Source organism: Plectropomus leopardus, chromosome 3, assembly GCF_008729295.1.
Source record: "Plectropomus leopardus isolate mb chromosome 3, YSFRI_Pleo_2.0, whole genome shotgun sequence".
In the NCBI taxonomy this organism is placed as follows: Eukaryota; Metazoa; Chordata; class Actinopteri; order Perciformes; family Serranidae; genus Plectropomus; species Plectropomus leopardus.
This window is the reverse complement of record NC_056465.1, coordinates 31724548-31747776: the sequence shown is the minus strand read 5'-3', so window position 1 is coordinate 31747776 and position 23229 is coordinate 31724548. Positions and strand designations below refer to the sequence as shown.

The 23229-nt window shown below is 38.3% G+C and overlaps 1 protein-coding gene across 4 annotated transcripts; it reads left to right on the top strand.

Annotated features, from left to right (window-relative positions):
- The first annotated feature begins 8012 nt into the window (after positions 1–8012).
- On the top strand, positions 8013–23153 carry exoc1 (exocyst complex component 1). Of its 4 annotated transcripts, XM_042483108.1 has the most exons (20): positions 8013–8093; positions 9068–9199; positions 9276–9406; positions 9501–9660; positions 10615–10802; positions 11041–11268; positions 11476–11608; positions 11826–11935; positions 13523–13591; positions 14221–14370; positions 15423–15531; positions 16176–16220; positions 16585–16748; positions 17970–18083; positions 18305–18384; positions 18551–18779; positions 20122–20305; positions 20393–20592; positions 20717–20911; positions 21651–23153. In XM_042483108.1, exons 2-20 carry the CDS (start codon positions 9076–9078, stop codon positions 21801–21803), a joined length of 2766 nt encoding a protein of 921 aa, XP_042339042.1. In that variant the 5' UTR covers positions 8013–8093; positions 9068–9075; the 3' UTR covers positions 21804–23153. The 4 variants fall into 4 exon arrangements, with proteins under 4 accessions (XP_042339042.1, XP_042339054.1, XP_042339047.1 ...); XM_042483120.1 differs by lacking the exon at positions 13523–13591; XM_042483113.1 differs by lacking the exon at positions 16176–16220.
- The last annotated feature ends 76 nt before the right edge of the window (positions 23154–23229 follow it).

The following is a 23229-nucleotide window of genomic DNA, read 5'->3' as shown; positions in this document are numbered from 1 at the left end:
AAGGAAGGTTATTGCCTAGGATTAACACACTGTTGCACCTTGAAGCCACAACACAGATTATAGACCTTTTGTGCTCTAAATTTAGACCACATTAAAGGCCTGAGTCAGGAATAAATAAACAATGTCTATTCCCCCCACAGCGAAACTCCGCCAAAAACGATATACATATTTTACATAATTTTACTGGCTTTTGGGGCTGTTGCTTGAACAACAGGCTGCACTTCTGAATTTTCGTTTTGCCCACTTAGTCAGGATGAGAGTCAGTGCCTCCATGTCTGAGGCCATGATTCTTTGCTGGAAAATGGTGAATTGCTCCCTCATAGCTGACAGTGAGTTACTGCCCCAAATGAACAACTTGGGGTCTCGTTCCTAAATTAAGATAAAATTGAGCTTGTGATGTTGGAAAATTGACTTTGCATCAGCAGCTCTGTCGTCGTTGTACTGGTCCATTGTGGTGACGTACCGGAAGACAAATCTCTCTGCACCTGGTGTCATGAATTAAAGCAATTAAAGCACAGAATCAGACCCATAAAACATCCTTCTCGTACACAGAAGATGTTTCTCTGCATGCTTAGACTGATGTCATGATTGGAAACAAGAGGAAAATGAGTAGGAGGAGTCACCTATTAACAATTCACATCCTCCTACAAAGACAATTAGTTAATGTTGTAAAACATGACAAGCCTCTGATTTTATTGTATTTCCAAGTCGTAAGAATCATGACAAGTAATCATAAAGAGCCGCTTTTGGTTCACGTGGCAACATCCTGCAGTAAAACATTTTATTCCTTAATTTTGTTTCCATCTTACATAACATGGAAGTGGCTCCCTTGGTTAAAGATTTAATATTCATCGACTCTGTGTTTATTAAAAATTTGGTGCAAACTTAAATAATCTCATTGCAAATGTGGCCCTATAAACCTAAAAAATGCTGGGAAATATAAATATGAAAATATTATTTTTAGATTCAGAATATATGTTAAAACCCTGCCGCCTCGGCTTTGTTGCAAACTAACCAGAAATTGATGGTTTAATATTACATGTTAATAATGAGGGATTATTACCTTCAATCACACTGAAGAACCAGATGTGAAGATAACTGTCATAAATTTAATCATTTTCACTTTCGGATCTCCTTTAAATCTCTAGCTCATAATATGCCACTTATGCAGATTAGATCATGAGATATGAAACCACTTTGACTGATATAACACAAATAATTTCACCATAAGAATTATTATATTTTATCATCACAACCAGCACGTTTTTGATATCCAGATGAGTTGGAGCCTTGCTAAATGAATGTAAGCATGCAGAAAGAAATCCTCTTCTCCTCGCTGTGATCAATGTGAAATCTACAAAGATATCTTCCTTAGTTTCCAGCTTCCTCTGATATTTTACAGAAGAAGAAGTAGTTTCTATGAATAATATTAACAGAATATCAAACACAATAAGGAGAATACAGGTTAAGAGACTCAAAAAGTATAAATGAAGGTCTCAAATGGATAAAAAACCTCTTCTGAAAATGTTAGTAAAGTGATGAACTAGATGAAAGAGCTATTTCGCTTGTGCTGTTGAGCAGAGATTAATATAATTAGGCAAAATTTTCTCTAATCACCAGCTGAATGCATGAGCAGCAACACAAATTTGCTTTCTTTCATAGTTATTCTTTTTCATATCTGATTTTATTCAAGTCACCATCCTTTTATTTGACTTTGCCATCAGCCTTTTCAGTTCACTTTGGTCTTCATATTCATTCATAATAATATCATATCATTCATAATGTAATTCTCTTCTCTCTGGCATCAGTAAAACAAAAAGCCTTCTCCTGCCTCCAGCTTATCAAAAAAATCTGCTGCCAGGATTGTGACTAGGGTTAGAAAACATGATGACATTTCACTGATCCTTGCTTCCTTACACTGGCTTAGTGTTGCTTTGATAGACAATACTGACCATGTTGGGGAGTAACTAGTTACAAGTAAGAAGTTAGGCCTATTTGTCATAAAAATACAAGTAAATTTAAAATAATAAGTTGCAGTTACTAAAATATTAAATCAAATTACAGTTACTAATCAAAATATTGCTGATTACAAATTCAAATAATTCATTTTTTAACTTTTTATTTTTTCAACATAAAGACAACACATATAACATATAACATGGAGATGTTCATGTTTCATGTCCATCTTCAACGCTGTTAAGTACTTATTCAATGGTAATATTACTTCCCAGGAAAATACTTAATAATTCGGCATATACCTCACACTTTGCTGTTTACAGTTTAAAGAAAAGAGCTAAAAAAATGTATATGTACATTGCACTCTTTGTATCTGCACTCCTCCAACTTTGTGTTGCAACTGCTGCAAAGCAATTTGACTCAGTATTAATAAAGTTCTGTCTTGAATCAACTTTAGTTTTTGGATTGAAGTTTGTTTTCTTGTTTTATGGTAAAGCACCTTTTAACCATGTGTTGAAATGTGCCATATTTTTATTTTTATTTCATTATTTTATTATTTTATTTTATCTATTTATTTTTATTATTGTCTCTCTTTGTTTACTTTTACCCTTACCTAACCCTGACCCCACTCAAACAAACAGGAAAGCACTGCTGCGGGAGCACACCAGTACACTCATGCGCACGCTTTAAATTACATGATTACTTTAAAACAAAATCGCACACATGATCGACCCTCCTAACAAGCAGAGAGCTTTACACGCAGCCCCGCTCGTGTAATAGCGGCTCTCATGCTTACTTCAGTTTGGAAGACCGGCATGTTCTTCATTGAGTGTAATTTGGAGGTGATGAGCGAAGGCCTCACCTCAGGATGAGGTTACCAAAGTGAGGCCAGTGTTCGCACAAGTTTTCATACAGCTGCTCGCCACTGTGTCGGTGTTTGTTTGTGTAGATGCAATCAAGTGTCACTGTTAAACTGTGAAAGCCACATCATGGGAGTCAAGAGGAAAAGAGGAAATACCATAACATCGGCAGAAGGACACTTGAGGTAACATGTATGTGAGGAGGTTTTGTGTTTAATCCAGTAGTTTGAAGTCACAAAGTAGTGTTTCCCACAAAATATAACCTATGTCTGGCGGTATCTGACTGGAGAGGGTCAGAAAACTTGTGCTGTAATTGAACTATTTTTAAAGTGCTTGTTTTCTTTTTGATATTGCGACTTGCAGCTGAGGGTCAGACTTCAAATAGCAAACGGCGTCAGGATATGTGCTGTTCCTGAGGGGAGATGTTCTCTGATCCATATGCACACTGTAAAATGTGAACCAAGACTTTTCAAACAGACAAGGTTGAAGATTTTCTTCTGTTAGAAATACAGCAGGCTCAAAACTGTGAAAGATATGACCTTACCAATAAGTAAAGTCAAAGAACTTATAGTATCAGCCTGTGCATATGCAGATTTACTTGTTCTGTGTTTATTTTCGCCATGCTGACAGTACAACAAACAACACTGATGATGCCTTCTTAAAGGGCTGCACTAAATGCCATCCAGATAGCAACTCAAACTGTTCTGATTTCAAGCTGAAATAGAAAATGCTATCAGCCTCTAATCACTAGTGTTAATGTCAAATGTAGATTACACAGATGCAATCACCTCCCCCTGACGCTGCACCTCCGGTGTGAAAAGCCCCTTTTGTTTGCAAGTCACATGTGCATCATCTGCTGCACATGTCAGCAGGGCTCCCTCATGGGCATAGTGCCCTCATGAAGCAACAAGTTCACTTTGTGGGAACACCTTTCACCTGCAGAGGCCACCGCAATAATTACTGTATTTTGAGATTTCATTCACACTTCGCCCAAAGCAAACTTTTTTTTCTGCAGGTTATATATTTTTTGTGTTGGCATCAGCCTCATGAACATGAACGTCAGCACTGACTACAGACCTTTGACATTCACAAAATATATAGACAGTAAGTGCCAGAATAGCAGGAACCGCGGGTGAATCATGAATACAGGAAAGCACAAAATGTGGCAAAACAGAAATGTCGGAGAAAGATAATGGTAGTGTGTGTGTTTGTGTGTGCATGTGTGTTTTGTAATACAGTATGTGTGTATATGGGATGTGTGTGGTGTGTCCATAAAAACTAATATTTTTATGGACATAGTGGCTATATGTACACACACATACAATATATATGTATAATATTTTAGCATTTTTGAAAGAAATGCCATAGAAAAAATGCTAAAATATTTACTTTAAACTGGATATACATGTGGGCATGGACAGATTATGAGACAATGGGCCCCTGGGCATAGATATGCAAAGTCCCCCACCATCTATAGCAGCAAGACACAATAGCTGCTTTTACACAGAGATTGCACTAGAGGGCCGAAATAAAAGTCCCCTCTTCATACCGCCCCTGCATTTTTACTCAGAACCAAACGACTGCGGCATCATTCCTCTCCAGTGTGTGATTATACACTGTACACATGAGCCTCTAGCGTCATAAATAATATATGTGTTCATAGTTGTTTTTTTCTCCTGTGTTTGTTTTGTATATATATATATGTAGTCATTTGGGTTTCTTTAGAGTAATGTTGTGAATCTTTGTGGTTAATTTGTTTCTTTTCTGGTTGTTTTGTTTTATTTGGTAGTCATTTTGTGTCTCCTTTCATTGTTTCTCCTCCATTTTGTGATTCTTACTTGGTTTTTCTTTTGGGTTTTTTTTTTTTTGTATCTCTGTGTAGCCATTTTGAGCCCGATTGTGGTAGTTTTGTGTGTTTTTGCAGTTGTTTGGGTCTCTTAGGTAATTTTGTTTCTTTCTAGTCATTTTCCCGTTCCTGTGCAACTCTTTGTGGTCTTTTGTGTATCTTTGTGGTCATTTTGAATGTCTTTCTGATTAGTATGAGTTAATTTGAGTGCAAATTAGGGCCAGGGTGCCCCCCTGCCTGGGTCTGTGCCCAGTAGGCCCATAGAGTGATCCACCCATGGGTGTAGGCTCATATAGTCATTTAGGGGTAAAGATTTCATACCAGTGCATCTGACAGAATACATACCAGTCCAAATTTATACATCTGGGTAAAAAAAAAGAAATGTTTATTTTGTATGCTAAATGCAGCGTGTGATGTCAGAATCTTGGAAATAAGTATTCTTCTTTATATTACAGTGAATCAAATCGACCATTTTCTCTAATACTGTTGTGTTTATTTTCATATTTAAGTGATACCTTTGCAAGATAATATTGTAGTATACTGCTCAAAATGTCTATGCAACACGCAATATCCTTGAGCTACAATTACACCATGTTCGTCTTTTCCCACCACTGGAGAAAAGACAGTGATGTCCAGGGACAGTAATGTCAACACAAACAGGAACATTACAGGAACCTGCTCAAAGACACCACAGAGACCTGCAGTAATATTTCACACCTTATACCAAGCTGTGTTTTTTTTTTTTTGCTTGAATAACACCTCTAATATACATGTTAAATCTCTGAAGAAGCTGTTACAGTATTTGTTGGTTTCGGAAGCTGACGTCACAGGGAGCAATAAAGCATGAATTTAACTGTTGATGACAGCGAATGCCTCATTCACCAGCTGGGAAATCAAGCGCCGTCTCTGCACAATATCTTTGACAGAGACAGTGTACCTCAAGGCGCTGTCTGCAGATCTCTTGTTAATCTGAAACTTTCTTTTCCATCACATCTGACTCACTGTGTTGACTCTGATGACCATCAGTCTCAGTAGCCTCTGTGGGCTTTTGCCATAAATGGTCAATCACCTACAAGGAAACATGACAATCAAACAACGCTGATAAAAAAAAATTAAATACTCTGAGAAACAAAACTGCATTTATAAACACAGCACAGAAGCAAAGAAACATGGTATGATCTGAAACTGTAAGAACTGTGTGGATTAATAATGCCATCTGCTGTTCTGAAAAGATCATATATGTATATGTGGTATGGCTTTTGCAGGCATGATCTCAAAAAAGAGACATTGGGGGTTAAAGGTGTAAAATCTGTTCAGTGAAAAACTCTAAAAGACACAGTCTATTTGCCTTTAGATACTTATTAATTATGTTGCGCATTTATATATATTATTGTCAAGAGTCCAGTATTTATTGGATCAGGTAAATAATTGCTGAAATAAAAAATAGAAAATATTTTAGTTACATTTTAAGCTGTTTAAATGACATGCTTATTTTTAACCAATCAATTTGATTATATAAAGTATATATAATGGCACTTCTAGAACTTAATTTGATTTATCAAATTCCCACTGATGATGTGTTTTTAAACAACGCCTTATGTTTTGTTTTGGTTTTTTGCATGTTTTTATGTTATGTTCTTATATTGTTGATATTTTTTATGCTTTTTTTTGTCTCATTTGTGCAAGTCAAATTTCCCTTGGGGCAATAAACTTTCATTAATTCATTAATTTATTCATTGGTTTGATATAAAATGTACCCTTGGCATCTGCAACACCTATACAATATATGTGTATTCTAATAATGATAATAATTTAATTTCTTATTCTGTATTTTGTCAGTTAGCACTGCTTCAATTTAATTCAGCTCATTCTGAAAATATGTACTAAATGCAAGCCATAATTTGAGGCCTTAATGTAACCTCTGTTTTCTCTTTCTGTGTTTGTGACCTGGGCTGAGAGTGAAATTGTCCCCCGGTACAACAGCAGAGCACTTAACAGCACATTCAGTGTAATATATTATATACTCTGGATGTACACATTTTGTTTAGATGTGTTAAAGTAATTACACTATGAGGGGTATTTGCCAAGGCCTTGTATTATGTAGTTTTAATATATAAGAATACACTGGTGGTGCCCCAGTGTTTGTAGAAAACACAACAAAAACGTCCTCTGGGGTGCCTTTCCAGAAGGGAAAACATGACACAGTCCCCTCTAGGGATGCCATAAAATATAAAAACTTTATGTGCGCTGATGCCTTACCACATGTATGTAGCTGGCGCAATTTTTTACTCCCCTGCCCCCCACACAGCCTGACTGTTAGAGTGCCTCCTACCTACAAAATGGCTGTGAGGCAATTTTGTTAAACCCAGATTACGAGTATGTAAAAAGTAAGCACAAAATGTGCTGTAATGAACATTGCATGTTGCACATATTCACTCTTTTACACATCCCCTGCTTAATATTTTTGCACACCCTGCACAAATTGTGTAGCTTATTCTGAAACAGCTATATTGTGCATATTTTTTTTTATGTTCCATAACTTTTTAAATGTATCTTTGTCATATTTTTATTGTAATTTTCCTATTTTGTTTTTATGTTCCAGAATGTTGCAGCAGGCATACTTTGCCTCAGGATTTTATTCTTCTTATGATGTTGTATTTTTAATGTATGCTCCAAGACAAACAAACACACACACACACACACACACACACATACAAAAGCAAATTTCTGAAAATCTTCTTGACTATGAATCATTTTCTGATTCTGATTCTGATTCTGAAAAGGTCCCACAAATAAAATATGCAAATAATCATATTTTCACTCACTAGGAAATATGACAGCGCCTTTGTGAAATTCAGTCTCAAACATGTTGTTGTTTATTTTAAAAGCTCTGGTAACTCATTGAACTGTATGACAAACCTTTTTATCTTGTTAGGCAAATTTTATATTCAAAAATCCCTATCTTTAATTTTTTTAAAATCATTTTTTGGCTGATTTGATTTAATTTAATAAGTCTCTTCAACATGTAATAACAAGAAAAGTATATTGACCCCACATGATTTTTACCTGCTACTTGGTAATCTATGTCCTACATGATTTTTAAGTGCCGTTTTGTTTTGTTTGTTTGTTTGCTTTTTTGTTTCTTCTTGTTCAACTTCAGTCATCTCTCTTTCCGACAATCTACTTTCTCTGATTCATTATTATTTTCTATTTTTTTTTAAGATTTTTTTTTTTTTTTTTTTTTAATAAGTGTTTGAATAAAGCCTAAAATAAGAGATCTGAGTTAAACTGGATGCAGCAGCACGGTGCTGCCTCTGTGGGCGGATGTTGACAACTGACGCTGTCACATGACAGTTACGTCTGCGAACCAGGAAGCGCGAGGGCGGTGCTCGCTTTGCAAAGGGCTGGAGCTGGTGGGCTGATAAAACAAGGTAATAGCTTCTTATCATGTACACCTTTGCTAAAATACAGGTAAGAGTGTATTTTGACCAAACAGTCACAGCAGTGTAGCCGATTATTTCGCCAATTTAGTCACAACTTTCGCCTGTTCTGTCATATAGCTTAGCGTCAAAGATGCTAACAGCGACTAGCTGCCTCAAGCTAGCAGGGACGTTAGCAGCCAGCGAGCTAACAGACACAGAGGACAACACTGGTTTTATTTTGGGCCTCTGGTTGTTGCAGACAGCAGAGGAAGCTTAGTTTTCAAAATGTGTATTTTTAAAACCGCTTTAAGGTGTTTTGTGGTCACACTGTTGGAGTCAACGGTAGCAGCCTCTGATATCCTGTAAACTAGAAACCGTTAAAGTTGGAAATGTGAAGTACCAAGAGATACAAAACGAGCATCGCCATGAAAATATTCTCCAGAGTAACATAAACAGAGATACAAACCAATTCACAATGGTTGTAACTGATGTAATGGTTATGGTAATGGTAAATATTCATTATTTGGTCCTTGTTAACAAGTCTCCAAGACGAATATACTTAATAAAAACAAGGCATTAAGTCAAAAGTAATAACAAAACGACTATATCTATCTATCTATATTGAGAAAGAGAAAAGTTGTAGGTTGAAGTTTATTTTGTCTACCCTTTACCCTTTTATACAGAATATTCACATGAGTAAGTCATTTACTATTAAGCTTTAGAAAAATAAGTAAAAGGACAACAAAGAGAAACAATAACATGATTACGAAGCAAATTTATAATGCACAAATTGGTACAAAAAAAAAAACTGCAGTGGGTTAAGGGTTTGATGCTCATAATTTTCTGGCAGAGGACCTCCAAATTTTGAAATTAAACGTACACCCTCGCTGGTGTGTAAATCAAACTTTTTGCCAATTTTTTATGCATGTGAATGTGTCCCTTATGGTCATAATAATAAGTGCCTGCTATGTCCTGTATGTCAGTATCCACCATGACAGCCATCAAGCATGCTCTTCAGAGGGACATCTTCACACCCAACGATGAGCGTCTCCTCGGTATTGTTAATGTCTGCAAAGCAGGAAAGAAAAAGAAGAACTGCTTCTTGTGTGCCACAGGTAAGTGAGTTTTACTGTAGATATATTTATTAATGACACATGGTATATATTTATGTAATAATGTGCTTTTTTCCAGTTACTACAGAGAGACCTGTCCAGGTGAAAGTGGTAAAGGTCAAGAAATCAGACAAAGGGGACTTTTACAAACGACAGCAGACTTGGGAGCTCCGAGATCTTACTGAAGTAGATGCCAAAGATGCAAGCAAGGTCAGAGAAATAGTTACTTTTACTCTATTTTTCACCCTTAAAATTCCCCTTTCCCTCTCATCCAGTGCTCATACGTGCTCTTTTCACTCTTTAGGAAAATCCTGAATTTGACCTTCACTTTGAGAAGGTGTACCGGTGGGTGGCCAGCAGTACGGCTGAAAAAAACTCTTTCATCTCCTGCATTTGGAAACTGAACCAGCGATACCTGAGGAAGAAGGTGGAGTTTGTGAATGTCAGTTCTCAGCTGCTGGAAGGTGTGGAAACGCTGTTTTTACTTTACCCACCCCTGTGAGCGCATGCCTCTTTTCATGATTTGATTATGTTTGTTTAAAGGCTTGTCTGTTCCTCTTAAACCGATAGTGTTGACTGGAGTGTGCATTGGTTTTCTGTATTCTAATTTAGCCTAGGAGTGAGAATTTCTGCTGGGTTTTGATTTGATTTATTAATTAATTGCACGTTTTAAAAAAAGTCTCTTCTTTGTATCTTGGTTTGTGGTATGGCTTTCTGTGTTAAATTCTTCTTTATTCTCACTCTTCTCTCTTAAACTTTCTCTGGCCAGAACTTCCTAAAGCGGAAGGTTGGTAGGACTTAACTTCCCCCTCCTCACTCCTCTCCATTGTAATCTCATGACCTCAAACTACCATTCTCATTAGAGACTCTCACCTCCATAAAGCTCCTACTGTGTGAATTATCCGACACTAAATACGGCTGGGCATGATTAATTTTTTCAGTAATCATAAAACACATTTAGGTCATGTTTTTACCTCACTTTAGCTTTTCTTTAGGTGTCATTCCACCTTAATTCATAGGATTATTCACTGTTTATTAATGTACTCTGTATCTAATTTGGCTAAAATATGTAGCCCATAATTTTTCCCAGGCAGGGTTAAGTGCAGCAGTTTTAGTTGTTGTTCTTTATTTTATAGAGGTTTATGTAATTTATCAGACAGAATAATTATATAGAGCAGTACATTTAACTAGTCATTTCATAATACAAGTCCATCACTGGCAGTAAATGAGTAGCTGATGGTAAATGAGAAAAAATTATATTATGCTGCTAAAAATGCCATTCCCAATCACCAAATGTTTTTTTTTGTCCATAGTTTTTTTTTTTCCACAAGACTTAAAATCCAATCCAAATGTGTTCTGAACTTTGCGTTTATGTTCATGTCTTCAGTGTATATTTCCATCTGTGTTTGTGGGATTAGAGTCTGTGCCGAGCGGCGAGAGTCAGAGTGTTGCTGGTGGCGATGAGGATGCTCTGGATGACTACCAGGAGTTGAGCGCCCGTGAGGAGCAGGACATCGAGAGCATGATGGAGATGTGCGAGTACGCCATCTCCAACGCTGAAGCTTTTGCAGAGCAGCTCTCCAGGGAGCTGCAGGTTCTGGATGGGGTGAGTGAAGCAACTGTTAAAATAAAACCATGATGAAAAGTATGAAGTTTTGTTTGTCATTATGATATTTTTTTGCCAGTAAGTCTTGTGGTCTTTATGAACAGTAAGTAAGGCAGCTTTTTTTGTAGCACATTTCATACAGCAGAGCAATTCCATTTCTGTCCAAAGTTTGGACAGAAATGTGAACTTTAAAAAACATAGAGGCATATAAATATTTTTCATTGTTTCCTAATTTAAGGCCAATATCCAGTCCATCATGGCATCGGAGAAGCAGGTCAACATCCTGATGCAGCTGCTGGATGAGGCGCTGGGGGAGGTGGACACCATCGAGGGAAAGCTGAGCAGCTATGAGGAGATGCTCCAGAGCGTCAAGGAGCAGATGGACCAGATCTCACAGAGCAACCGCCTCATCCAGATCAGCAACACCAACAACGTCAAACTGCTGGACGAGATCCAGTTCTTAGTGGTGAAAAAAACTTTTGTTGTTTATCAGTGTAGATTGTTTTGGTTTGAGTTGTCCCTTTAATCACAGCAAACAAATGTGAATTTTTAAGAATCCTAAAGTAAATGCGCAAATATTTCAACCTTTTTCTAAAATGTGAAGCTTTGCAAATATATTACTTTAATTCTTAGATTGTGAGACTTTGTTCGTTGACTGATTTGTGTCTTGAAGAACTACATGGACCTGTCGAAGGGACACATCAGAGCCTTGCAGGAGGGAGACCTGACCTCCCCTAAAGGCATTGAGGCCTGCATCAACGCCTCCGAAGCTCTTCTGCAGTGCATGAACGTGGCGCTCCGACCAGGTTTGTTTACACATATATTTGATTATCGACTAAATCAGTTGTTTGTAACTGTCATCGAGCAATTCTCAGAAGTTGACAAATAAAAACACCATTAGACGCAGATTTATACAGTTTGTGTGTTTCTGCTGATTGGTTACAAATGCTGATGCACTTTCTGAGCCTGTAAATGTCTTTCTGACATTAGTAATCAAATGAAAATGTATTTTTCCTTTCACAGGCCACGAAAAGCTGATGGCTGTGACGCAGCAACAGCTCCTGTTTGCTGAGCTGAGAGACACCTTCGCTCGCCGTCTCACCAATCATCTCAACAATGTGTTTGTTCACCAGGTAACAGGCACACAACATGTTTGAAATCATCTAGTGTTGTATAACTCCACTTTCTAACTCCACTCCAAATTTAAGTCAGGTGGTGTTTTACACCAGAATGTCCTTTAAAGGTACAGTGTGTAGGATTTAGGGGCACATATTGGCAGAAATTGTGTACAATGTATAATGAAAAAAAATCATAACTATGTTTCCTTTCATCTAAAACCACCTGATTATAAGAATCGTTTTGTTTTCGTATAAGTATGAGCCGTTTATATCTACATGCAGAATGGGTCCTTTTCCACAGAGCGTGCCATGTTTCTACAATAGCCCAGAAAGGACAAGTCAAACACTGGCTCTAGAAAGGACAATTCATGTATTCTTGTTTTTGCGTTTTTGTGTGCCACAATAGTTGTCCCACAGGCTTGGTACATGATTTCAGTGCTGCAGCCTTACCGCTAGATGCCACTAAATCCGAAATACTAAGGATGCATTTTTCTGATTTACTGTCCCTGGTCTCCAGAGCATTAAATATTGACAAAAGCATCTAGAAATAGTGGTGGAAAGTAGATTTACTTAAGATGATAATGACACTTTCCTCAAGTATATCTAACTTTTTTTTGTACTCTACTACATTTCAGAGGGAAATATTTTAATTTTTCCTCCAATACATTTATGTACTGAGTATTTAGGTAGAAAAAGTGGTTAAATTAGCTCCACCTTGTCCAGCTAAAATGCTGCTTACAAAGTGTTGCGTCAGTATTAATTATAATAATGTTTTTCATGATAATATATCAGTTTCAAGGGATGTTTTACAGCAGAATGAGTATTTTTATATTGATACTATGTGGATTTTGCTGATAATACTCATCTTTACTGTGCTGTGCGGTTAAACCTTTGGTTTAACTTTTTTTTAAAATTATGTTGGCTTTAGCAGGCGGAGACTCACGGTGCATGCCCACTGTACGTGACTACATGCAACCAGAAATCTACTCCCATTCATTTTGTATCAGAAGCGACTGATTCCCTGTACAAAGCATGCTGGGATACCTGCGATGGAGACTAAGTTGGCTTCGCGACGAGAGAGAGTAACAATTTCAAAAACTCACGGTGCTTACATGAACACAGCCACTCAAGCTGCAGTTGCAGTGACTTTCTGAACATCTCTGTATAAATCCAGGAAATACTGAATTGAAACTTTCTCTGGTAGAGAAGGGGGCGGGGGATTGTGGATGGATACACAGACGGAAATTGAGGCATATTGATTGCGTATTGTGGGCATGCACCATTAGAGGCTACAAAATAGTATACACTCTGTCACTAAATTTTCCGGCCAACAAACTAGAAGAACCAGGATTTTTTTGGCAGATTTAAATGCTCACACTTTGCCATTGTGAGTCTGCTTTGCCAGGTGGTCTCTCTTGTTCTTTTCCAGGCTTTCTGTCTGTCTCTCTCTTTCTCTCTCTGCCCTCAAGGACTTCCTCTTTAGCTGTGACTCTCCTCCTGGGCTTCCTTGTGTTGTTTCCTTCTATTTGTGTCCCTCCTATTCTTGACTCTTCCTGTTGCTCACTTTGAATCATCCCACTCTGCTCTCTGTCTCTGTGTCAGTTCAACCACTTCAGTCACTTCAAAATGACCATCCCTCAGTTCTATAGGTCCTCCTGTCTGTCGCTTCCAGTGAGTACCTTCACGGCAACCCCCCCACCTGCCCCCTCTTTGCTGATGTTTGACCTCACACCTCACTCCAACTTACATGTCATTTCTTTAGAGACGCCAGATCTAACGTAGCCTATTATTTATGCATGGGATATGTTTCTAACTACTTAACATCTCTCATTTGATCTTAAAGCTGAAGAGGCAGCGCTCATCTTTCTCCTCCTCCATCAACTGTCTGCACTCAGCTGAGGGCTCTCTTTGTGTTTGGGTGCTAACTTGGCTTTGTGCAAAAAGGTCCCATGTCATTAAAATCCTGTGCCTGTCTGCTCTGCGTGCATGATGCTGAACATCATAGCAATGAGGGGAAATGAAGAGAACATCAGTATGGCAGTAAGAGCTGTGCTTTTCAATAAGTTGAGCTGAAGAAGTGGTCGAATTGTTGCGTTAAACAGTGTGTCGATTACCTCAAAAACATCTGGTTTTGTGGTAATTTGAGGTAACGTATTTCCGATTTGAAAAAGAGATACATATTCCTGGATTGTTGAGTGTTTGTGTGTATGCAGAAAGATGGAATGGGACTAATTATTAAGGTTTTTCTTACTTTTTTATTGAATGTATTGCTAATGGTCTCCCCTCACTCTGTCATCCAGGGCCATGACCAGAGCTCCACCCTGTCGCAGCACACAGCTGAACTGAGCCTGCCCAAACACAGCCCCCTCCACAGGGACCTGCTGCGCTACGCTAAACTGATGGAGTGGCTGAAGAACACCCACAGGGAGAAATACGAGGGCCTGTCAAGGGTCAGTGCTGTGATCTGAAAAAATTTTTAAAGGCATAGTGGAAATATTTCTTTGTGCTGTCTTGCTAAGCAATTAGGTTAGATGATTGATACCACTCTGATATCTGTCTGTTCAAGGGAAATTTAATTATTTTACAACCTGGACTCTTATCTTTATGACAAATGATGCCAATTTTTTTTCTAAAATCGGTCCAGTATTGAGACAAAGCACTGCAGCTGCAAAACGCGCTACAATGTTCATTCATGACAATTGTGCATCACCACGCAAGTTCACTAAAAGCGCTAATTTTTGCCTCTGAAAGGCTCAGAATGTTGTTTTAACTGTCTGACGACATTATGGAAAGCATCCTACAAATCAAACTTTTTCTTTACCTTTTGCTTGATTTACTGATTTTTTTATTTGCCTTCGCCCAACAACCCAACTTGTGGAACTTCAGAGCGATTCTTCTTTTTCGAGACGTGGTTAGACACAATAATAAACAGAACGGATCAAATAAAAGGTAAAGAAAACATTGTATTTCTATGTTAGACACTTATATTAACAATCTGAGCATGTCAGTGACAAACATAAGCAGCTTAGTGGATGTACATTGATGGTGTGCTACTCCCTAAAAGATTACATTGCAGCCTGTTAGGTGGCTGTAGGCTGCTGTTGTTTGCATTAACCACACAAAAACATGGGAAAATAAGGCCCATGCTGGAAAAAATAGTTTACCTTTAAAGTTGTAATCCCCCAGATTTCAGCCTTGGTTGACATTAATTTAGCAATCTTCATTTGCACTAGTTTAGTGATATCCCTGTGGTGGTGGTCTTAACCAATCTTGAAATAAAATCCAGAGTTCTCTGTCCAAGACAGAGAAAAAAGGTGGTGGGGTCTAAGACCTTCAAAAATTGGCCTTGAATCTGATCTTGAGTACTACAACACAGCAATATATATCCTCTCAGTGAACTCTTTAAATAATTGTACTTTCAAAATGTGTGATTATTCCATCAGTGCTGAGTACTCGACATGTGGTGGTTTGCATCTAAACAAATGTCATCTTCTCTTTTCAGACCTACGTTGACTACATGAGCAGATTATATGAACGAGAAATCAAAGACTTCTTTGAGGTCGCAAAGATAAAGATGGCGGGTACAACCAAGGAGGCCAAGGGCAAGTTCGGTAAGAGCTGTGACTCTGCTGCCTGTTTGAGCGTAAACATGAATTATGTTTATCTCCTGCAGCTAATGTTATTATGTGTGATTTTCAAGTAACATCTGTTTTTGTCTTTTTTCCCCCTTTTTTTGTAACACATAGTTCACTCAAGGGCAATAAGAATTTCATTGCATCCTGATTATTTTTTAAAAATATTTGCAATGTACTATAACACAGAATTTAAACGAATATTTGTGTATGATTAAGGAAACGTTCATTTGCAGCCTTTTCACATCACAACTGTTACCAAAAACATATTTCCAGACTAATGTGTTCTTCCAAAGTGCTAAAGTCCTGCCTCTGTCGTCTCTTTTTCCCTTTGTAAAAGGACCTTACATGTTTAAAAAAGATGAGGACTCTTGGTTGAGCTTTGGTTTTGGCAGAATGATAGAAACTCTGCTTTCTGCATTCTCTATCAGCTTTTCCCGCTGAAAACAAAAAATTGTTTTCCAAAGGTTTGTCCGAGCCACAAGCCTCCCTTAGCCACTGCAGTGCACGTCAGCATATTTGTAACTTTGTACATCTAACATCTAGCCTCACCCCTCCCATGCTGCATGTTGTAAGCCTAACCTGTCTCTGTCTTTGATGCCTGCCTTTCTAACTGGCTGCAGCCACGCTTCCGCGGAAAGAGAGTGCACTCAAACAGGAAACAGAAAGTAAGTATGACATTTGGATAGAGCTATTCCACGTCAATTACTCACTCTTGCTTCTTACCAGTGTGCCTCACATTAGCTGCACTAAAAGGAACCCCTTGCTCAGAGCCCCTCGCTACCCTGACACCATTTTAGCCCTGCCAACCATTACCTCCCCATGCACCTGTGCTAAATCATCACAGTGCATCATATTCTGAATCTATGAGAAAGCCCTAAAAATCTAACCATTGATATGTTATTTTTCATGATTTGACCTGAAGTTTATTAAATAGTGTCATAACTGACTTCTGTCAGCCTGCTGTTTGACTCGGACTCAGTCTCACCAAACACGTGACATTGAATCACTATATTTTTTGTGCTGTGTCAGGCCTTCATGGCAGCTCTGGGAAGCTGACAGGCTCGACCTCAAGCCTGAACAAGCTGACCGTGCAGGGCTCCAACAGCCGGCGTTCCCAGTCCTCCTCACTGCTCGACATGGGCAACATGTCCGCCTCTGACCTGGACGTGGCTGACAGGACCAAGTTTGACAAGGTGACACTTCCTGATATACAAATATTTAATCTTAACTAGGACTGCAAAATTATTTGAATATTAATCCCAATCATGATTTTGGTTTCCCACAATTAAATGAACATGATTAACTGAAATACTGACATTTAAAATGCGCTCCCCACTCATAGAAACATCTGATCCGATACTAACAGCCATGGCAGCTGTCACGCGCACAGCTGCAGCCTGTGAAAACTTACCTGAATGTTGCAGCTGCAGTCCAGCATAAGAGAGCAATATCCACCAAAGAGCAGATGAAGATAACAAAAATGTAATATCTGGATCAGAAGGCAAAAAAACTAAACCCTCTTTTAAATACCTTAATTGTTTTGAAATATTTCTGCTTGAGACTTGACAACAACTGATTTGTTAAAAAACCTAAACAAAAAAACCCTACAAATTGCAGTATTATAAATGCATGAAGGAAATGGAAGAGTAACGTTGCTAAAATTACTTGACTGAATCCCGTCCCAGTGTCACCTCAGGCATCCAGTGATGCAGCACAGTGCGTCACTGTATCTATCCAGCTCCCAAAGGCGGATAAATCAGACTGAAATAACCGATTCAATCGCATTCCGTTTAGTCAGGATGTGTGTCAAATTAACACTTTTATTCATATTTTGCTTCTTGGTAAGCATTTCATTTAGGTGAGGAAGAACCTTATTTTATGCCTTCCAAGCTGGCTAATAATGGTGTTGGACAGCGATCTTTGTTATTTTTTTCCAACCAAAACTAAACATCTATTCGATGTAAGAGTCAAATGTCTTTTTTGACATCATAATGACATCCAGTGCCAGCTGGGTTATTTTAATGTAACGATTTATTAATTAGCAAGAATATAGTGGATTCAAGTGAGTGCTGTGTTGATTTAATTTTGGCACAATTGTATTGATATTTTATTATTAGGACTTACACTGTGAATAAGGTCCAGTATTATTTTGATGCAAAAATTTGTATATTAGCATAAATGTAGCACAACACAAAAGTGAAAGCAGAACTCTGTTTATTTAAATGTGAAAGTGCAATGAGAATGTTTTTTCCCTAAAAGCAATTAATAATCGTGATCTTTCTATGGATTAAAATAATTGGGATTATCATTTGGCCGTAATTGTGCATGCCTAAATCAAACTACTTAACATAGAATGGAAATAACTTTGTGTGTACAGCACTGAGAGATTTAATGGTGAGTGTTTGTTTTTGCAGATTTTTGAGCAGGTCCTCAGTGAGCTGGAGCCTCTGTGTCTCGCAGAACAAGACTTCATCAGCAAGTTCTTCAAGCTGCAGCAGCACCCGACAGTTACACCCCCTCTCGCTCAGGTGAATCTGTGATCAGATAATGGAAATATTAGGGGGATTGTACAGAATGCCAGTCACTGATGTGTAGTCTACATGAAATTGTCTAAGCCTTCACTTAAGATGTTCTCATGTGTGTTGCCATCTGGAAACAGATTATTGCCTTGTCCCACAGTTGGAGCATCATTCATGTATATGTCAGCAGATGTTTGGATTTGTCATGATTACTTTTTTTTTCTTGTCAGCCTGAAACAGAAGAGGCAGATGGAATCCCTTCGTCACGAATGCCTCCCCAGGCTGAACACAGACACTCCTTGTCATCAGAGTGAGTAGTTTTCTGTTGTTGGATAAAAGTTCTGCTGTAAATATAACCCTGAATCACTGCCAGTAGCATTATTCTTTTTTTTTTTAAATCACTTCTCTTTGTTTCACTTGTCACTGCTGTTTTTAAACTCAGTTTTCTTTTATTTGCTTCTTTTTTGTGACACAAGGAAGGACCTGGTGCGGCTGATGATGAATAAAATCTTCCAGAGCATCGAGACGGAGCTCAACAGTCTCATTGCTCTGGGTGACAAGATTGACAGCTTCAACTCTCTGTACATGCTGGTGAAGATGAGTCACCATGTGTGGACAGCTGAGAACGTCGACCCGGCGTCTTACCTCAGCACTACTTTGGGAAACGTGTTGGTCACTGTCAAGAGGAACTTTGACAAATGTATTGTGAGTAGAGTCCCAGCGATGTGAGGAAGATTCTGGTCTTTTGAGGAAGGGAATTTCATATTTACTTTTCACTTTACTGTTAAAGGAATTCTTAACTCCCTATATGACAATTTGTATATTAATAACTCATTGTGTTGTACGTTGAATTTTTTAAAGAAAACTTTGTTTTTCTTGCTTGCCTCGAGTGAACGAAGAATCCAAAAATGTAGAACATTTTTGATGAATGGAGTCATAGGGGGTTGTGTTTAACAGCAGCAAAACTATATCAAAACATCTGTTTACAAACTCTTACACAACTTATACACTATAATCTGAGTCTCATTTGTCACATTTTATTCTCAGTACTTCCCAAACAGAAAGCTCCTTCCAACCTGAAAGTGAAACAAATTTATGCTCCCTCCCAGGCCAGACTCCATGCCAAAATCCATAATTTTACCTTGTTGAATGCAAGAGCTGCTGGTCTGCCACTATTTCCTCCAGATGGTTTGTTTGTGTTATTGTTTGACTTTAGCCTTTTTTAACCCAGAGATCCAATATTAGGCCGCTACTGAGTCCCTTCTTTATACCTCCTTTGCATTTTTATACAGAATCGAAGGACAGCGACATCATTCAGCTCCAGTGTGTGATTTTAAATAGGCATCGCGGAACAAAAGAGCCGTGACAGCCTTGACGTTTAATACTACGTTTAATAATACATTTCATGTGGCATGTGACATATGTATTGGCAACACTCTATAAACTCCTGCAGGCTGTCCTGTTAATACAGACACCATTTCTACTTTCTGTTTCTACCTCCCATCATTGTGGATTGAAGGTGAGACAGCTGTCCCCCCATTCTGTCTTCATGCCTTTCATACAGAACAGCACGGGGCAGCATAATGGGGCAATATTCCCTCCTTGAACATGCAATGTTAAAGAAGCGTTTTGTGTTTTAAAGAATTTGTTCAGATTCATCAAAGTCACACAATAACAGAAACAAACTAATGAAGTCAGTGAAAGACCAGCAGTTCCCGTGTTTATCGAGAGATTACTGTTTTTGTCAATGGCTTTAAAGTCAAGTTTAAGGTTTACGCAAAAATGCATGTGTTTGGGAAGTTCTGAGCATAGAAGTGTATAAATGAGACTTGGATCATACTTAATGAATTGTTTGAGAGTTTTATACAGATGCTTTGATATAGTTTTGCTGTTGTTAAACATGGACTCCTATGACTTAAAGTCATCGAGAATATTCTATGTTTTGGGATTCTTCATTCACCAGAGGGACATGGCATATGGGGGTGAAGTATTCCTTTAAGGTCATACACAGATTATGAGTTTAATGTGATTTATCTTTTTCTCACAGTCTGGTCAGATCAGACAGATGGAGGAAGTGAAGATTTCTAAGAAAAGCAAAGTTGGTATCCTGCCTTTTGTCACTGGGTTTGAGGAGTTTGCTGAGCTGGCGGAAACAATCTTCCGCAACGCGGAGCGCCGAGGGGACCTGGATAAAGCTTATGTCAAACTTATCAGGGCTGTCTTCATGAATGGTGAGACCACTGGTCAACCTGGATATACATGATGTGGTATTTTCTGTGATGCCTGGAAACATTTGTGAATTTTGTTTGTCCTTTCAGTGGAGAAGGTCGCCAGTGAGAGCCAGAAGACGCCGCGGGACGTTGTGATGATGGAAAATTTCCACCACATCTTTTCCACACTGTCACGTCTAAAGATCTCCTGCCTGGACGCTGAGAGGCGAGAGGCCAAACACAAATACACAGACCACCTCCAATCCTATGTTATCAACTCTCTGGGTCAGCCTTTAGAAAAACTCAATGTAAGTTTGAATATCTTCCCACAAAGTTTCATCATGCACCTGCTTATGAGATGTGATGTCGGGAACCCTGTGATATGCAGGATGTGAGCATCTTTGTAGATAAACCGTTATCTCTCTCCCGCAGCATTTCTTTGAAGGAGTTGAAGCCCGTGTAGCTCAGGGTGTTCGTGAGGAGGAGGTGAGCTACCAGCTGGCCTTCAACAAACAAGAGCTGCGCAAAGTTATCAAAGAGTATCCTGGCAAAGAGGTGAAAAAAGGACTCGATAACCTTTACAAAAAGGTGGACAAACACTTGTGTGAAGAGGAAAGTCTGCTACAGGTGAGAAATGTTCAGTTTTAAGGGATGAAACTGCTCAGCTGATCAGTTGCGTCCTGACGCTGTATATAAAGATGGACACCATGCCCCCGCTTTCTCTGCTTTTTTCAGTGAAGCTAAAATATCTGAGATATGGGCAAGCACAGCTGTCAGTTATGATAATGTAATAATAAAGTTTATGTATAGCATTTATCAAAACCAATTGCAAAGTGCGTCACACTTAAAAACACAAAAATCACACAGGACAAATTTTAAAACACAACACAAAAGAAAAATATAAAAACAACAGACAGGAAAAAAATGTAAAAAGCAAACGATACAACACAAGAAAATATTATTATTTATAATAAAAACGGAGTAGTGTAAGACTTAAGTACGTATAATAATTAATAATACTTCAAAGAGAAATTATAGGAATCATGGCAGAAAAGTCCCTTTTTGTTGAATTTTTGTAGAACTCATTAAAACCAAACTTATTAAAATGATCACTTTAACATGAGAACTACCTTCAGTGACAGAAACCATCTTTGGGAAAAATTTATTTGGCGTGTACTTTGAGTTTGTACTTTGAGTCCCATTTACTAACATAGAGGGGCGGGCTTCATGACCTATACTGCAGACACAAGGAGGCGACCGAGATTGAAATGTTAGACTTTGGCAGAACTGTCATGTTGTCCATCTTTATATACAGTCTATAGTTGAATCGCATTCTTCATTTCTATTTGCTGATTTCTTCCACCAGGTGGTATGGCACTCCATGCAAGACGAGTTCATCCGTCAGTACAAGCACTTTGAGGATTTGATCGGCAGATGCTACCCTGGATCCGGAATAACCATGGAGTTTACCATCCAGGACATGTTGGAGTACTTCTCCAGCATTGCTCAGTCTCATTAGTCTCTTTGCACTTTTCAGTAGTGATTTACTACTGCCTCACATTGGCTGTTGATACACTAGCTACTCACTAAGGGACTGTTCGTTATTTTTTGAGAGAGGCAGGGAAAAAAAAGGGGTAGGCATGTTAAAAACAATTAAGCATAACCGATGTACTTAAGTTTTTTATTTTGGCTTAGGAAACGGACATACAACTTACAACTGTTGTATTTTGTATTCATGCTAAATATCTTATGAATTCCACATCCCTCTGGCAGATTTAAAACCATCTTCTCTTTAAAGATTGCCAAAATCACACTATTTATCATAGCCAGAACCTGTGAAAACAAAATTATCACAGAATCCAACATGTAATTTTTAAAGAGGATTTGCATTTTGCTCAAGAGCAAACAATAGCTGTTTGTTTTGACGATAACTCTTGGTCCCATGCTATTTGCTTGTATTTGCATTGGCTCGAGTCCTAAAACTTGGAAATCGGTAGCATTTCAGCACCTCTGGTTCCCTTGTCTCAAAGTTTTTTTAATGGGTTTTTTGTTAGAAGCCTTAAATAACGTCTTTGATCAACACAAGCTCAAGAGACGTTCTACGACATAAATGTCACTAAATGCCCATTTTGCAAACTTTTAAGCTTTTATGTGTCTTAAAAAAGGCAGTTGCTAACAGGTGGCTAAATGAGACTACAAAACATCAGTCAAACATCATCACTGCTGAATTTGGCTTTACAGCCTTGTAGCGGTGGCAATGTGACAGTAGTTTGTTTCTAGCTTAACATTAGCTTATTATTCCTGGCAATTACATTTAGGCTTGAAAATCCCGAAAGTGGTGTTCATTTGTGAACATTATCTTGCAAAACAAAACATATAGGTATCATAGATGTTTAATGATCCCAAATCCAATGGAAAAATCCTGTAGGCTTTTTGACCAAAAATATGGGTTGATGCTGATTTCCACAGAAAAATGTCATCCCTAGGGCACTCTACTTGGTGTGAATATTAATAAAAAGGCTATAGTTAGCCTATTTCTGGTGGAGGAAGGGCTCCAGGACAAATATTTGTAGCTTCGGGGAAATCAAGATTTAGAAAAAGTGAAGTCACATCCCAGATATCCAACTCCTCTAATAAATAAAGTGCAGTCCCTAACTGCCCTGTATTGTTTTGGGGGCAATGAACATTTCCTCTGTGTATCTGCATATGTTAATGAAAGGGATTTGTACATTGAACAGATTACTCTGCGTTGTGTGTGCCTGTTTCGTTGATCAACAACTCTGCTCTAAATACCTAACTGTCTCTTATATTTTTATTATTTCTTTACGCCATATGTACATATTAAATTTGAATCTGACAAGTCATTCAATGCTGTGTCAAGTGTTTGTTTTTATTTTTAGCCCATTTTTTTCTATGTTTGGGTGCTGACTCCGCCCCACCGCCCT

Bases quoted from the DNA above. Each gene is read 5' to 3' on its own strand.
- exoc1 (XM_042483108.1), top strand. From the start codon at position 9,076: ATGACAGCCATCAAGCATGCTCTTCAGAGGGACATCTTCACACCCAAC. The intron at 14,371-15,422 runs GTCAGTGCTGTG...TTCTCTTTTCAG, and splicing joins AATACGAGGGCCTGTCAAGG to ACCTACGTTGACTACATGAG. The intron at 16,221-16,584 runs GTAAGTATGACA...GTGCTGTGTCAG, and splicing joins ACTCAAACAGGAAACAGAAA to GCCTTCATGGCAGCTCTGGG.